The sequence below is a fragment of the Arachis stenosperma genome, chromosome 5 (assembly GCF_014773155.1).
Source record: "Arachis stenosperma cultivar V10309 chromosome 5, arast.V10309.gnm1.PFL2, whole genome shotgun sequence".
NCBI lineage: Eukaryota > Viridiplantae > Streptophyta > Magnoliopsida > Fabales > Fabaceae > Arachis > Arachis stenosperma.
Genome location: NC_080381.1, coordinates 116,532,938 through 116,551,064, shown reverse-complemented (window position 1 = coordinate 116,551,064; position 18,127 = coordinate 116,532,938). Strand labels below are relative to the sequence as shown.

At 34.7% G+C, this 18,127-nt stretch overlaps 2 protein-coding genes across 2 annotated transcripts; both read left to right on the top strand.

The window, feature by feature from the left end:
- Window positions 1-8,138: 8,138 nt before the first annotated feature.
- On the top strand, window positions 8,139-14,563 carry LOC130981179 (uncharacterized). Its single transcript, XM_057904796.1, has 8 exons — window positions 8,139-8,342; window positions 8,879-9,005; window positions 9,108-9,164; window positions 9,790-10,237; window positions 10,360-10,689; window positions 10,849-11,084; window positions 11,414-12,462; window positions 14,378-14,563. The coding sequence occupies exons 1-8, from the start codon at window positions 8,139-8,141 to the stop codon at window positions 14,561-14,563; spliced, it is 2,637 nt and encodes an 878-aa protein (XP_057760779.1).
- Window positions 14,564-14,671: 108 nt separating this feature from the next.
- Window positions 14,672-15,361, top strand: LOC130981178 (uncharacterized). The gene has a single exon (XM_057904795.1). The coding sequence runs from the start codon at window positions 14,672-14,674 to the stop codon at window positions 15,359-15,361; it is 690 nt and encodes a 229-aa protein (XP_057760778.1).
- Window positions 15,362-18,127: the final 2,766 nt, after the last annotated feature.

Below are 18,127 nucleotides of genomic sequence, written 5' to 3'. Positions count from 1 at the left end.
ATGCAAAGCAACTATGCAATTGTTATGTTATTGGGTGGCCTATAAATTCTAGGTAGGATTTACATGTGCCTCTTTGTAGGAGACTGGGTATAGTGATTCAATCGACATGTCGGCAGTTGCGGCCATTCGCAAGAATGATGCTGATTCTATGCTTTCTTTGGTGAGTTTAGACTTAAGTAACTATCATTAAAAATTTGTGTTGACTGGCTACATTGTTTAATTGAAAAAAATTTTCATATATATGAATAGGATGGTGTTGAAGATAGTGTCACAAGCTTAAAGTACAAAACCCCGGCAAAAAGACCTTTTATTGGGATAAAGCAAGCTCTGCCTATAAACCTTGATAACGAAGATGAAATGGGGTTTTCAACAAATAAGTTTACTCGAAAGAATGGAAAGAGGCAGAAGAATCAAATTAGTGAGACTAAAAATTGACCTTGATGCAATTGTGCTTATATATTTTGGAATTGAGTAGTTGTTTAATTTTTATCAAAGGAACTGTGAATCATGTCCGGAGATAACATGATAATGTATTGAGGATTATATATTTTGGATTTGAGTAGTTGTTTGGTTTGTCTTAATTAGTTTCATTAATGATTTAGTTATAGATTTAATGGGCTAATATTAGGAGGATAGCAGCATATACCTAACTATTAGATGTTTTGTAAAAAATATCTTTATTGATGGATTAATGCAGTACTTTTTAATAATAGCCTACTTCTATCTCGTGGTAGTGAAATCTAAATTAAGTTGAAAGTACTTTACATTACACATCCAAACTATCCACATGCTTTAGCACACACCAATATTGGACTTTTCAAAATAAGCAGAGTGATTGATGTTTGCCACATGCAGCTGAATTGTGTATAATCATAATAATATATAAAGCACAACTACTGAACTTATATTTATATAAATACCATGGACTCACACCTCTTAAATTTGTTTTCACTATACCTTTAAAGGTTTGTATTTAACAAATAATGGGATTCACAAATAACCTAAAGTCATACATGGACCTGATAAATATCAGAGTATCAAGAACATTGTGAAATTACCTGTGCAATTAAATGACTATATCTTACATCTAGGTGTATAATGCAGTGGATGCAGTACCTGAATAAATTACATAAACATAATACACATCATATATCATATATTTAATAAAATGCTAACTGTTAAGGGAATATGAAAATTTAATAATCACAAATAAGAGGATCATTATAGGAGAAATCCATTCTTTAATATAGATTATATATGTATAAAAATAGCTTAGCCAATCACAAATAAGAGGCTCATCATAAAAGGAATTCATTCATAATTATATAATAAGTTTGTTGAAAATATTGTCTATCTGTAAGGTTTAGTTGACTGATATCCAAAAGTAAAATTTTATATATTTATTGATTTGACTAATAGAGTGAGTGTTATTATTTGGTGGTATAGTTATTCAAGGAGGAGTATAATGAGTATTGATTTTATATCGATGACACTCATGTCTTACTATAATTGATGACTAATTTACATCAACAACAACAAGATTCCTTAATTGTGGTTTTCAAAGATTTTTTCTAAGAAACATGGAGGGTAGAAATCTTATGAAAGAAGAGTTTAAACAGCCATGCATGGACAGTGGTTGTAATTTTACATTGATACACTATTTGTCACCAAGCAGCTATTTATAACTTAAAAAAAATACACAATAACAACATATACAACAGTAGGTGCTTACACTAATTTGTATAACTTACAAGGACTGGTGTGAAGTCTCGATATTGTTCACAATCAACAATCAATTTATGCCGTCTATTTTGACTTATAGCACAAAATAATAAAAACCAATTCATATGAGTGCAAATTCAAAAGTTTCTTTATACTAAATGGTTAGTTGTCAATATCATTTATTGATATTCGTGTGACCAGTATATGATAAAAAGATACGATACAGGTTGACCTATTGACATAAAAATAAATTGGAGATCTCCTTCAAAGGCATGTCCGTCAGAAAATTTCCATGAAATAATTAATTGTGAATCTCATGAGGCTTCCTAGAGATGTGTTGTGGCAAAAAAGACAAGTAATATCAGTCAAATTGACTCACTACTCAACAAAATTCAAGATTTTCCAACTCTTAGAATATGTTCATCACATAGATATTAAGTTATGGCAAGATAGGTTACTATTTGAAAGAATAACAACTAAAACCAATGCCATGTCAAAAAATATAATTTGTTATTCCCTATTTTGAAATTAACATATCATAAAAAAAGGGCATCATGGGAGGATTCCATACTTTATCTGTTACGTATAGTGAAGTTTGTGGCTATATAAAAAATTTATTTGGCTAATACCAAAAATAATAGTTTCTATTAGGGAGCGATTCAAGTAGTTATTTTACTAATATCACATAAGTTTGTATGTAGCTTGGAAACAAGTATACAAAATAGGCACTTGTGCAACAATCAATTATATCTTATTTAATATATAAGTAGGCTGAATGATAAATAAGAAAGTGCAAAATGAAGCCACAACTCTCTTTCACTTAAGGCTATTAGCATGAACAGACTTAATGGACAAATATAAAAAAGCTGAAGAAATAGTCAATGATATGCGTAGTTCAGATGGTGAAAAAGTAATTTTCATGGATTGTAACTACTATATAGTATTATATAGAAGGTTTTTCGTTGAGGTATATCAAATTAAAGTAGTGGGTCAAAGTATAAACTGTGGTTTCAAGATATTACATATAATTATGGGGTTAATTTTTTTAGTTGTATCCAATTTCAATCCAATGTAGTGCTCTGAGTAGGTGGCATCAATTTGTATTTATACTTGAGATAAGTATACAGAATAGACACATGTCTAAGAGTCATTTCTACCTTATATAATAGATAAGGAAGATGAAAGATAAACAAAGAAGTGCAAAACGAAGCCTCTTTTACCATTACAAGAGAAGCGCTCCTTAGCAGCGCCCAATTTCCAGCGTCTCCCCAAACCGCTGCAGGTTGATAGAAGAGCTGCGATTTTTGTAGCGGATCCTGTGTCCGTCAAAGACCGGACTCCATAGCTGCGGTTTTGTGCCTCAAACGCAGCAAATCACATAAAACTCTTTTGTGACAAAACAACCAAGGATTGGAGGAAACCAGATCCAATTTCCCTCGTTTACGCGCGAACCTAAAAGGGGGCAAAGGCGCCAATCACCAGGATCCAAGACTCACTCCCGCGGTATACATTCCTTCCATCAGCTACAGCCGCCAATCGTTTTGGGTCACAGATTTGTTGAAGCTGCCGCATATCTCCTGCGTGCGAAAGGAGGGTGGATACGCACGTCTGTTGTTTGTTCCTCCGCTGTGCACGTCCCGGTGTCCTCGCGAGGCTTCTCGTCTGCCCCGGTGTCGTCATCCTCAACCTTCTCCCCATACCCTGTTCTGCGCCGCTCGACCGCACCCTCTCCTCGCTGTCAGGTTAGCTCTCTTTACCTTTTATTGCTCTTCCAATTTCATGTGTTGGTCTGGTACCTTTGTTTGAATTGAATAATTTTGATTGTAGATCGGATCTGTCTGTACCAAATTTGTTTACCCATCAGTTCCCAATTTGGTCCCTAAACTGGTTCGAACCTCAATCCCAATTCGGTCCCTAATCTATTCCCAATTTAATTATTCCCAATTCTTTGCTGAAAATATATGGATGATCATGGCTGCAATGTGAGGATGGATGTTAGGCTAGCTATATAGTTTGATTTGCTACTCAAAACCACCTAAAGCCATGTGATTAGTACCAATTATCCAAGAACACTCACAGGTTTTCCTTTTGTGGTATCTCAATGGAGCATGAAACCAAGTAAAAAAATTTTTCTAGGAAAGAATCAAGCAAAAATAAAACAGAACAGAATAGTTATAAAACATAGTTCGGTGTTCTCTTTTTTTCCCCTGCTGATTGTATTTTCCGTCACATGAAACTGTTAGATACAACCATGATTGGGTTGAAAGAATTCTTAAAATGCATCAGATTTACAATGAGTTATATCTAAGCGTTATCTAATATCTAAGATCATGTGTGCTCTTTGTTAACATTTGTAGCAAAACTTCATGGCTAAGTTCATGTATGTAAGTGTGTTTTTATTTTAAAAAGTCTGACTCTGAATTGTATCCACATAAATATAATTCTGGCTGTGAATTGAGTATTTTTGCTGCTATTTTATCTTGACATATAACATTATTTAAATCACTATAATCTTTTTGGTTCTGGATACAAATCATCGGCTATGTCCATAATTGATGATTATGTTGCACTTTTATGATAGCTTAGAATTGCTTGCATAATTGTCAAGGATGATTTGTGAATATAAGATCCTTTTTTCTTGTCCATTTCACTACTTACATTTTCCTTCCTCAGGTCTCAGTATATAAGAATGATGAATGCTGTTTCATATAACTGAAAACAGGGTATTGAAATAAAACTTATGTATGTTTAGACGTTCTTGATAATAATAGGAAAGTTACATTTAAAGATCAAAATTAAGTAAAAACCAGCAATGAGTCTTTATGACAATTTTGTCCATTCCAAAATACAAAATGAATGAAAATAATAACCAATGAACACTGAAAACTCATAAGGTACTGATTAGCCTTTTATACTCTTCCAACCCTTTCCACATTTTAAAGTAACTGCATCATTCAGGGTGATTCCTTCCACTATCAGAATAGCCTCTTCAGAATCTTTGTTAGCTACAAAATTCACCAAAATAATAATTATTTTTACCTTAAATAATCATAAAGAATAAATATCCTTAAAAATATAAAAGAAAAATGATAAACTTGCATGACTTATAATACCTGGATTATAAGATTTTTAGCCAACTATCTAAATCCTCATCACAGGCATCCTCATTTTTCATAGATACTAAGACCAAAATTAAATTTTATAGAGAATATAAAGGTTAAGGTGCTTTATTTCTCATAGACCCATCGAATTAAACTTTTACAAAAACCTGTAACAAGAATAGTTATTTAATAAAAGGAACACCTTCAAATAAAAATGCTTATAGTCATTAACCATAACAGTGCAGGAATACTATTCAACTGAAAGAATATAATTTAACTTATACACATGCTGTTTTCAAAAAGTATGATATTTTAACTAGTGTTTTCTATATATTAAAAAAGAAGCACTACCGAATCAGTTAGCTAAACGATGATTTTTTTTTCTCGACCTTTTAAGAGGATTTTGGCCTGGGTTATTCAGTTCAAACTATTGGCTTACTTGTGTATGCATGTTGGTCATTTTTTTCATTTAAAAGGGGAATAGGGAATACATGTCAATAAACCTCATTAATTAAAGATGCATGTTTTCCTGAGCAAAATATACCCAAAAAGAAAAAAGTCCTCAGATTTGGTAATGCTTAATTTCTATAAAACTTGGTAGATATTCCCGGTTTAGTGTGTCTTACTTCTAGCTTATTGTTGCTAGCGCGAGTGCATGTATTTAAGTAGCATTATGTTTAGTCTTCAGATTTTCTCGACTCTCATTTTTTTATTTATTTAACTGTAAAATTATTAAAATTCCCTTTTCTTATATGCTTATGTTTAGTTCTTCGATGCTTTTGTCTCAAGTATGATTTTTAACTCTAACTATAATGCCTCTCTTCTTTTTCTTTTTTTTATAAGGTTTCATTTTCCATTTCTGTTTTTTGGCTTTGGGACCAGCATTTCTTTATTCCAGTAATTTTTTTCTAAAGTGCAGAATTCCCCAATGAGTAAACAACTTTCAATAAATATTCTTGTGTGATGAGTATTGTTCTGAAGGATATTATCTGTGTTTTGTGTTTTTTATTTTAAGAGTTATTGTCAGCATTTATTTTATAAGCTGAAATTTTTTTTTGAATTTTCGGTGTTCTATTATATCATTGAAGTATACATTGATAAGAGTTGGATTTCAAAGCCACGAATTGGTCCAGAGTATAGGGACGGTTTGAACAGATTCTTAGATTTCACATTTGCCAATGCATCATCCGATGGGATAATACATTGTCCATGTTCGAAATGTGGGTTCCGCCTTCTCCAAACTAGGGAGGATGCGTATGATCATTTGATAATAAAATCTTTCCCCTCTACTTATACATTTTGGGTACATCACGGGGAGAGACGCGTGGCAGAGAGCACTATTGAAAACCGAGAAGTAGAACCGGATAGAAACCTCAAAGACCCAATGATTGACATGGTTCAGGAGGCGTTCAACTTCCCAGGACTTCATGGCGACGAACACGATTCAGCGAATGAACACGCTGGCGGGGATAGGGAGGAATTGCCATACTTATCAAATGAAAGTAGTCGCGAGGTCCGCAACTTGCATGACCTGCTCGAAGATGGAGCGCAGAAGCTATACCTGGGATGTTCAAGGTTCTCTAAGCTGTCTTTCTTGGTAAGGCTATATCTTATAAAATCCTTGTGCGGAGTGAGCGACAAGGCCTTCGGAATGATACTGGAGTTGATGGCGGATGCCTTTGAGCATGCAAAGATTCTGAGCACTATACACGATGCCAAGAGGATCATAAGAAAGCTCGGTATCGCATACAAAAAGATAGATGCATGTCCAAATGATTGCATGCTATACCAGGGCAGCGACGAAGACTTGTCTAAATGCAAGCGATGTGGGACATCAAGGTGGAAGCAAAAGTCTAATAAAAACTCCAGAATGAGAATCAACAGGTTTGTTAAGAAGAACGAAAAACCGCAAGCGGCGAAGACTCTTCGCTACTTCCCCCTTATTCCATGATTGCAGCGGCTCTACATGTCTGGTAAGACAGCCGCTGACATGTTGTGGCATAAGAGTGGGCATAGCTCTGACGGTATTTACCAGCATCCACGGGATGGCGACACATGGAAGGCATTTGACAGAACTTATTCCGACTTCTCCAGCGATCCGTGCAGTGTTCGCCTAGCATTGGCTAGCGATGGCTTTAACCCTTACGGAAACATGAGCTCGACGAACTCAATTTGGCCAGTGGTTCTTATTCTGTACAATCTGCCCCCTTGGATTTGCATGAAACCCTCCTCTTTTATCCTCTCCATGATTATTTCTGGGCCTAAAATGCCTGGAAATGATATAGATGTCTACTTACAGCCCTTGATCGATGAGTTGAAGCTGTTGTGGGTTGGTGTTGAAACGTACGATGCTTACACGAAAAAAACTTTCATGATGTATGCTGCGTTAATGTGGACAATCAGTGACTTTCCTGGTTTAGGCAACTTGTCCGGGTGGAACACGTACGGTGGGAGAGCTTGTCCTGTATGCAATTTGGATGCTGAGACTCACCGGCTCACACACAGTCAGAAATGGTGTTTCATGGGCCATCGTCGCTTTCTGAATCCTACCCACAGATATAGAAAGGACCGGGATAGATTTGATGGAAAGATAGAGGATAGAGGTCCACCTGTCAAACTGTCTGGTGGAGACATTGCAAGACAAATACAGGATGTGCATGTCCACCTTGGCAAAGTGCAATCGGTTACCGGAAAAAAGACACATGGACAGCAAACCGCCGTACATCACGAGTCCCCTTGGAAGAAGAGGAGTATATTCTTTGAGCTACCATATTGGGAAAATAATGGATTGCGTCACAACTTTGATGTGATGCACATAGAAAAGAATGTGTGCGACAACATAATTTTCACCATAATGAACGAGAAAGGTAAATCTAAAGACCACCTTAAGGCAAGAAAGGACCTCCAATTGATGGGAATCAAGCATGATCTGTGGCCACAGGAAGATGAAAAGTACCCATCCGACATCTTCACTATGACCAATCCACAGAAGGATGTCTTTTTAAGGACTATCAAGAATGTGGTCTTTTCAGATGGGTACTCTAGCAACATTTTTCGCTGTGTTGACCTACGACAGCGCAAGATGTCGGGCTTGAAAAGCCACGACTGTCACATTATGATGGAGCATCTCATGCCAATTGCATTAAGGAATGCTTTGCCTGCCCCAGTATCCTCTGTCTTGGCGGATTTATCGTCCTTTTTTCGCAGAATATCCAGTAAATCTATTGACCCTGAACAACTTCCTCTCCTTTAGAATCATGTGGTCCATACTCTGTGCCGCATGGAGATGATTTTCCCCTATCTTTCTTCACTGTCATGGTGCACTTGACGGTACATCTGGTCGAGGAAGTGCGACTCGGTGGCCCAGTTCAATATCGGTGGATGTACCCAATTGAAAGGTACCTATGTCGTCTCAAGCAGTTCGTGCGTAATAGATCACAACCGGAGGGCTCTATCGCAGAGGGATACTTATCAGAGGAGATTCTCGTGTTCTGCTCAAGATACCTTGATCAGTGGAACGTTAATCAATTGAGAAAAATGTGATGAAAGATGTCAAAAATATGCAATGGCAGCAGGAAGCCAACAACCACTAATCCCACAAGCAAAAGGTAATTCAAGAGTATTTTCAACTAATAATCAATATATATATATATATATATAGCAAGTCATGTAGTTTGTGTAATCAAATTAATGTCTTCCACCAAAGACAGCAAGGCATGCAAGGATGGAAAGAGCACTCAAATTAGCTAACAGGAAGCTAAACAAAGTATCTCAGACTCAAATAGGTAAAGCCGACTTATTGATAGTAATCCCCATTATTACTTGATTCAATATTTGATTCACAAAATTAATATGATGTGTAGTTATTATTACATCTAAGTGTATGCCAATTTCTAATGATAACTTAACCTATTTAGTAAAAGGAACAAATTATGCAATTACATCCAGTAAATCTACCATGGATTGGACTCCAATGAAAGGTAAAACAATCTATCCGAATATGAATGATAAATTATTAGGACAAAAGTTGTTACGGTAGATATGGATAAATGCAGATTCAAGGGATGGTACAAAACATGTCTTTATATGTGAACCAATCACAGATACCAAAAATAATGTTCCAGCCACAGTCGAAGGGAGAACTATTTTATATAATTCCATGGACCAATATGCCAATACAAGGTGAGCAACGGAAAACACTACACATTATGTTTTAGTGCTTGATTAAACAAGTTAAGTGAAGCATTCCTGACAGCAGGTGTTTATTTATTAATATTATCACAGGGGCTGGTGATCACATTATATTTAGCAATGGTAGAGCATCGCAGAGAACAAAATCAGGTACCATTTAAAGCTTAAGTTATGAAATTTTAATTACCAATTATTAGTTTAAAACCTTTTGCATCGATTTAATTACCAGGAACAATTTTGTTAGCACATTATTAATAAGATTGCTATAAATAACAAAATATGAACAAACTATTTATTCATATAGGTAGAAAGGCAAACCAAAGGCGTAACAAAGACTTTAATTACAATGAATCTACAAACAAGATTATGAAGCAATTTAAAGTCATTATTTTGATTTTTAAATTCAAATCATTATAGCACAAGGTCCAATGCACATGCAGGCATATGAAATAGACTTTGGTTGTTCAGTACTTTAAGGTTCATGGAGTTTAGGGTTATCATAAGGTTTACTTAAAATATTTTATTTAATCTAATTACTTAATTTAGTCATTGAGTTTGTTATCATGGTTTAAATCGGACTGAATTATATAATTGATCCCTAAAAACCCTCAAATCATGCAGGTAAAAAGACATCCCAAAAGGTTAATAGACACGTAAATTCTGGTGAACAAACAAATATGAGTATATACACATGGCAATGTATTTTCTTAAAAGGATGTTTGATCGAGGATTAAAAAGCAGATGACATAATGATTTCTAACCTGTGATTTACTAGATTTTGCAGAGTATTTGCATATGGGATATGCAACGTATGAATGTGAACATTGTGCTACTCTCTTTTGGTACGATCAGAGATCAAATAAGAATAACAACACAGTAGATCTTAAGTTCAATTTATATTGTAAAGGAGGACAGGTGCAACTTCCACACCTACCAGAAGCCCCTAACGTGTTGTATGAGTTGTTGTTCAATAATACTCCCAAGAGCAAGCATTTTCGAGATAACATCAGATCATACAATAGCATGTTTCAGTTTACATCGATGGGTGCAAAGATAGATCGTGGTTTAAATACTTCCAGAGGTCTACCTACATTTACACTTTTTAGGGAGAACTATCATTTAATGGAAAGTCTCATACCGCCAGAAGGAAACGTCACAAAGTTTGCCCAATTGGATGTTTTTGATACACTGAATGAGATAAAAAACCGCTTGGCTGCTATCCGGTAAGTAGTAGGTGTATGATTTTATGTTGTATCATAAAACCCTTTCAAAATGTAGAACAAGTTTTGTTAGAGTATATTGCTATATTTAAATTATTATATATGCTGCTTTCATTGCTTTATAGGGGTGAAGATAAAAAAGAAATACATGAAGACATTGTCAGAGACTTAAAGAAGATGCTAGATGAGAGCAATGTATTGGTGAAGGCGTTTCGCATGGTTAAGGATTCGGTCGCTAAAGATTCAAATACAACAGTCAAGCTCAGATTAATGGGCAAAATAGGAAAAGATGGTAGAAGATACAACTTGCCTTCAACAGATGAAGTTGCCACATTACTTATGGGTGACTTTGATATAGATAAGACTGATAGGGATATTGTCGTCGAGACTCAAAGTGGAAGATTACAAAGGATCAACCAACTCAACCTAGCTTACCTGGGATTACAATATCCTTTGTTATTTTCTTTTGGAGAGGATGGATACAGAGAAGATATACCTCTCAATAAATGTTATCAAAATGGTGGGAAAGGGCGCCAAGAGGTGTCAATGAGAGAATTCTTTACATTTAGAATATAAGAAAGGTTATTTGATGGTTCCCCGTTGTTATATTCAAGGCGACTCTTCCAGCAATTTTTGGTTGATGGGCATTCCATGATCGAATCCTCTAGGTTAAACTATATAAGACTTGAACAGGAGAAATTCATATGTGAGATGTACAAAGGAATAAAGGAAGCAGTTTTGAGTGGGGAAACAACATCGTCATCGCGCGGCAAACGTATTGTATTGCCTTCATCATTTACAGGAGGGCCAAGGTACATGATTCAAAACTATCAGGATGCAATGGCAATTTGTAACGCGGTGGGTTATCCAGACCTCTTTATTACATTCACATGCAATTCTAAGTAGCCTGAGGTGGAAGACTTCCTTAAGAATAAATAATTAAATACAGAAGATAGACCTGACATAGTTTGCAGAGCATTCAAGGCTAAACTGGATATATTGATTAAAGACATCCAAGCAAACAAAATTTTTGGCAAAGTTTGTGCAGGTAATGTTGATATTCGAAAAATTACAAGGTATTTAATTATACAAGTTGTGAAACAAATAATTACATTTTTCTTTGTTCGAGCCCCGAGATGTAATTGTGTGTATCTGATGGATAAATTATTATTCACGCAGTTGTATACACCATCAAATTTAAAAAAAGAGGACTACCACGTGCACATATACTATTGTTCTTACACAAGGATGACAAGTATCCAACTGCTGAGGACATTGATAAAATCATCTCAGCTGAGATACCGGATAAGGAGCTAGATCCTGAATACTATGAAATTGTGGAGAAGCACATGACGCACGGTCCATGTGGGATGGCTAGGAAAGATTCACCATGTATGGAGAATGATAAGTGCATACGTCGCTTCCCCAAGAGATTCGTTGAGTGCTCAACTATTGATGATGATGGGTATCCAGTCTACAGACGCAGGAAAGATGGGAGGACTATAAACAAGTCTGGAGTTGATCTTGATAATCGATATGTGGTTCCATATAACAGGCTACTATTGATGAGATATAGGGCTCACATAAATGTTGAGTGGTGTAACCAATCAAGATCAATTAAGTATTTGTTCAAGTATGTTAATAAAGGCCATGATCGTGTAACAGCTTTGTTCTACAAGAGTGCCACAGAGAATGCTGACCTGGACGAACACGACGAAGTTAGCATGTACTATGATTGCGGGTACATATCTCCCTGTGAGGCCGCTTGGAGGATCTTTGGTTATAACATACATTATAGAGATCCATCAGTGGTAAGACTAGGATTTCACTTACCCAACGAACAAAACGTGATATTTAAAGACCATGAAAACTTTGATGATGTGCTGAGAGAAACATCTGTGAAGGAATCCATGTTCCTAGGATGGTTTCAAGCAAACAAGGATTATACAGAAGCAAGAACACTAACGTATGCAGAGCTCCCCACTAAGTTTGTATGGAAGACAAAAGAAAGAGTGTGGTTGCCCCGAAAAACATATTTTGTGATTGGAAGAATTTTCTATGTGCTTCCAGGATCAGGTGAAAGATATTACTTAAGGCTTCTACTCAATTTCGTCAAGGGACCAACTTCTTTTGAGGATATCAGGACTATAAATGATGTGGTCTATGCTACTTTCAAAGGCGCTTGTTATACACGTGGCCTTTTAGAAGATGACAAGGAATATATTGAGGTAATCGAGGAAGCCAACCATTGGGGTTCAGGAAACATATTTGAGAAAACTCTTTGCGACACTTTTATTTTCAAATTCGATGGATACACCAGAACATATTTGGCAAAAGACATGGACTCTATTATGTGATGACATACTTCATAGGCAGCGAACACTTCTAGACAATTCAGGTAGCATGAAATTTATTTTACTCCAATTATGCATATTATACTCACTGTGGGACAGTTTTTTTAATACGTGAATATTTTTGTTACCCTGGCTATGTCACATTGGCACAATAAGTTATGACAAGTAGACCATTGATGTTAATACATTTACACGGAGAAAAAAAATAAACAATTTGTATAATAGGCTAGAACGAAGCATCACATGACGTCCATATTTTAGGATAATTAGATGACGAAGATGTTAACTAAAGCCATATATCTAGTATTTTTTGCATGAGAAAAGTTATTTTGTTATATTATCATTAGAAAGACTTTTATGGTTTAAATTCACCAATGAAGTTTTTCTTATAATATTACAATTGTCAGTATTGCCACTATATTAGTTAATTCAAATATCTCAATTGAAATGGTGCTTCATATTATTAAATATGTCAGCTAGGCATGATCTATGATTTAGCTTTTTCAAGTAACTCGCATTTTTGACAAGTATATGTTGATTTTATGTCTTCTCTTAAGTGGTTAAAATATATGCCATAATACATCATAATAAACTAAAACACATGAATTTGTGTCAATATTTTATATAGGCAGTGGCGGAACTAGAATTTTATAATTAGGGATGGCAAGTTCTTAAAATTCATGCTAAATCTACAATTTTTTTAGTTTTAGTTTTTTTTTATAATTAACTTATTCTAAAAGCACTTTCTAAAATTATAATAATAAAAATTGTAGATATTGTATTATATTTTTAAAGCATTGAACAGACAAAAAATATGTATCTCCGCTAATTTATAATAAAATAAATTATTTAATCAAATTCTAACTTAAAAAAATATTATTGCGGACATAAAATTGAGAGAAGTACTTAATCTTATTATAATAGTTAACAAAATTAACATAATATATTTTTAGTAATAAATATTCAATCATTAATAAAAAAAATTAGTATACTCTATATAATTATTATACAAATTTATAACAAAAATATGTTTAACAAACTCAAAAACCTAAAAATAAATAATTAATAACTGAATATTTTTATGTAATTAAAAAATCTAAAGGGGGACTGTGGCCTATGCGGGCCTTTTTTGGTTCCGCCACTGTATGTAGGGAAAGAATGCATGTTTGATTTTAGTATAACAATAAAACAAATTGTCGGTATGTTGTTGAGTTATGGCAAATTAAGATATTTCTAATATGATCAATCACTTATCCGATCATGTTAATTTTTTCAGGCTTACCACAGATTTAGTCTTTATTGAAGATGAGTTGAAGGAGTTGACACTAATAGAAATTGAAAAAATTTTGAACAGCTACAACAAGAGTCTTAAGAACTAAAAATATATTATGTTAATTTTGTTATGAGTCAACTTAATAATCAAGTGTATGTTGATGGGACGAACAAGCTAATTTGTGATGAGCTCCGATATGATAGAAGACAGCTAGCTTTAGATCATGCTTCTTACATGCAACAACTAACTGACGAGCAAAGAGTTGTGTATGAGTAAGTCATACAAGCAGTTCAAAGCAGCAAAAGGGGCGTATTCTTTTTGTATGGTTACGGTGGAACCGGAAAAACTTTTGTTTGGAAGACATTAGCATCTACATTGAGATCAAGATCACAAGTTGTACTAACTATTGCATCAAGTGGGATTGCATCTCTTTTACTACCTGGTGGATGGACAGCACACTCACGATTTGCAATCCCACTCAATTTAGATGAATGCTCAACATGCAATATAAAACAGGGCAACGCATTAGCTGATTTGTTAATAAAGACTAAGCTAATTATTTGGAATGAGGCTCCTATGGTGAATAGATTTTGTATTGAGGCACTTGACAGGACAATGCGTGATATATTAAGATTCAGCAATCCAAACAGCCTTGATAAGCTTTTTGGAGGGAAGACATTGGTCTTCGGTGGTGACTTTTGACAGATTCTCCCAGTAATTCCTAAAGGGACTAGACAAGAAATTGTTAACGCCACTATAAACTCATCGTACATATGGGATAGTTGCAAGCTGTTGTCATTGACCAAAAACATGCGATTGAAAGCAGGTGACTCCCACACAAACTCATCCGAGTTAAAAGAGTTTACTGACTGGATATTAGGTATTAGTGATGGTAGCCACGGAACACCAAGGGATTGTGGTGAGAGGATTGAAATCCCAGAAGACATCCTGGTTAAGGATTGGGATGACCCAATAGAGGCGATCTGTAAGGTAACATATCCAGAACTATTTTGCGGGAAAAATATTGATGAACGTATTGAAGATAGAGCGATACTAGCGCCAACATTGCAAATAGTTGATGAGAACTACATGATGAGCTTAAACCCTACTGAAGCACAAACATATTACAGTTCAGACAAGGCATGCCCAACAGAATCCAACAATGACTTGTTGGCATCCATACATACACCAAAATTCCTAAACACAATCAGATGTTCAGGAGTTTCAAATCATGAGTTGACATTAAAGGTTAGAACCCCTATAATGTTACTGATTAATATAGACCATTCTACAGGATTGTGCAATGGTACCCGCTTGGTTGTCACTAGGCTTGGGAAACACATCATTGAAGCATGTAGCAAGGTTGGGAAGAACAAAAGTCAGAAGGTGTTTATTCTTAGGATGACTCTAAGCCCATTGGATCATCGAATTCCATTCAAGTTCCATTGGAGACAGTTTCCTATAATGGTATCTTATGCAATGACTATAAATAAGAGCTAAGGACAATCATTGTCAAAGGTTGGTTTATTACTCAGAAAGCCTGTTTTTACTCATGGCCAGCTTTATGTCGCAGCATCTAGAGTAACAAATAGGCAAGGACTGAAGATACTATTGTGCCATGATGCTAATAACCGAACAGAGATAGACAATGTCGTATTCAAAGAAGTTTTTAGGAATGTTTGTTGAAGAGGGCATCTTACAACAAGAAAGTTACTTAACTCTGTGTTAATTTTGCATTAAACTGAGGCGAAATCATCGCATCAAATAGGTACTCCTTTTGCTCCAGTGTAGACTATTTAATTATGCAACCTTTAGACACATTTATGATATTTAAGTAACTAACTCAGGCATGTATCACTTAAATCTTAATTTGATATGACAGAATTTACCTAGTAGAATAATTTTCCTTAAAATTTGGAATCTCTTAACATCCTATCCCAACTGACCTGAAAAAACCAATAATCATTAGCCAAAACCTAGCCATGAATTGTCTTAAAAAAATTTATTAGTTTACAACCATAGTCTTATTAATTAATAATCAATCTGAAGCAACAACATATCCTTTTATTAATCTTCTATCAGCAGGCGTGAAATTCAATAGTAGAACTTGTGCATGCTTGAAATCTGCATTTCATCACAAAAAATGGCAAAGGAAAATGGAATAACATTATTAATAATATAAACAAAGTTTGGACTATATTCAAAAATATATAAATAAATAAATTGATACTCACCTTCAAGGGCCTCCGTATAGCGTAGTAGTGATTCTCTAGCAGCTCCACATCTTAGATACGCCTTCACATTCTGCAAAAAACATAAAATGAGCTACACTTGACAAAATGGATACTTTTTATAGATGTATAAATATTAAGATTGTTAACACACAGCTAACAGACGTGCATTAACAAGAAAAAGAATACAAGCAATTTCGTAATCTCAAAGATCCCAGGAAACTATCGGAATATGGAAATGAACATTATGATCATTATGAAGAAAAAGAATATAAGCAATGAAATCAAGTCCATTTGAACTTTTCTGTCAATTGCAAAAGACAGATGTGCATTAGGTAACAGGATGTTACCGGCAGTTCTCAACATGTTAGAGGGTACTGTAACACTTTAAATAGGTTATCAAAGTTTAGAAAACAAGATTTGTAAAAAATGCTACTGTAACATGCTTATCTTCTCACATTCTTATCAATCAAAATTGTATTATTGCAGTCTTTTTCTGCTTGCTGAAAACTGCATATTTCATGTGAAACCGTTTAAATAAAGAAATACACAAAATACCAATTGGCAAATAGGAGAAACCTCATACCAGGCTAACTTTAAGTAAGCAGCCGCTCGGTTACAGTAGTAAGTCACATTCATGCCATTCAGTTTGATAGCCTCAGTGTAGTAATTGAGTGCCTTATTCCACTAGCTTCCTTTAAAGGCTGCATTTCCCTGAAGAATACGCCTTTTATCAGCTTATATCATATTATCCACCTTGCACATATAACGCAAGCTGCTGCTCTTAAAGTAGCAAGATAGAGTAAACCTTCTCCTTTAGAAGCTCAGAAGTTTTAATGTTGTCATTGGTATCTGGTAATGGCAAAGAATAGGAGGCAACACTAACTTGCTCTTGAAGAGTTCAATACATATCCAACACTATATCAAGCAGAAATTTATCAGCCCCATGCAATGAGATGAATGAAACATAAACACAACCACCATTATGAGAACTTAATGGAACTGTAACCTGCAACAAACAGTATAAAAGTTAGCAAGCAGCTCAAGCAACATTTCAAAACAAATGAAACTGAGAAAAGGAACAAGATCACCACTAGCACCTAAAGATAGTAAATTACTTGACAACATCTAGACATGCTAGCAATGCTTGACAATGCAAAAGTTCTGACGTAAAACTCAGAAGACAACCCTTACTTTGTATTAAGCTTTAATGGACAGTTTGCTACAGAAGGAATAACGAGTATTCCATCATCCTGAGGGATAACTAACCAAAATCAGGATGTGTTTAATTGGATGGGATGGAAAGTAGACTTGCCAAAATTTTTTGGTCATTTCGTTGTAAAAATCAGAGTTCTAAGTAATTTTAGCATAAATCGTGAAATTTCATGACAAGTCATGCCACTTATTCAAAAAATTAAATAACAAGAACAACTTACTACATTATTTTATTTTCTGTCTCCTATGATAGAATTAAGATTAACATCACTAAAACCTTCAATATTGATAACACTAACTACAGAGCACAATGGATATAAATAAAGAATAAATACACATTTTATAGTACCTTTAGTAGACTTTGAAATGCAGCTTGCATCTCAGTCTGGACTTTATACAAGGTTTTTATATTATCATGAGTAGCATTAACTATTAATAGCAGCAAAAACACGCTCAAAAACATCACGGCCTAATTTGGGTTTGATGGATTTGACCCAATCTTCATGATTGGTTTTAAATTTATATCTAAAATCAGATGAAGAAACACATTTCTAGAATAAATACATGCCATAATATTCTTTGTTTCTTATAGACAGAATATAAAACAATATAAGCATATGAATAAATCACACATCATTTACAGATCATAAAGCATTCTGCAATTACCAAAAGAAGTAACCATTCATTGCAAAGTATGGTTCTTTTGAAACTAAAGTTCAAAATTGTTTGAGAGAAATATCCCAGGCAAAGGCGTCAATTAACAAACAAAAAAGTTTTTCTAATATCAAAATGAAGAATAGATAACCATATGGTACAACAT

Excerpts from the sequence above, each read along its gene's own strand:
- LOC130981179 (XM_057904796.1), top strand. The coding sequence starts at position 8,139 with ATGGTGCACTTGACGGTACATCTGGTCGAGGAAGTGCGACTCGGTGGC. Across the intron at positions 8,343-8,878 it reads GATACCTTGATCAGTGGAAC|ATTCAAGGGATGGTACAAAA; the intron begins GTTAATCAATTG and ends GGATAAATGCAG. Across the intron at positions 10,690-10,848 it reads CTGGGATTACAATATCCTTT|GCGACTCTTCCAGCAATTTT; the intron begins GTTATTTTCTTT and ends GTTATATTCAAG.
- LOC130981178 (XM_057904795.1), top strand. The coding sequence starts at position 14,672 with ATGCGATTGAAAGCAGGTGACTCCCACACAAACTCATCCGAGTTAAAA.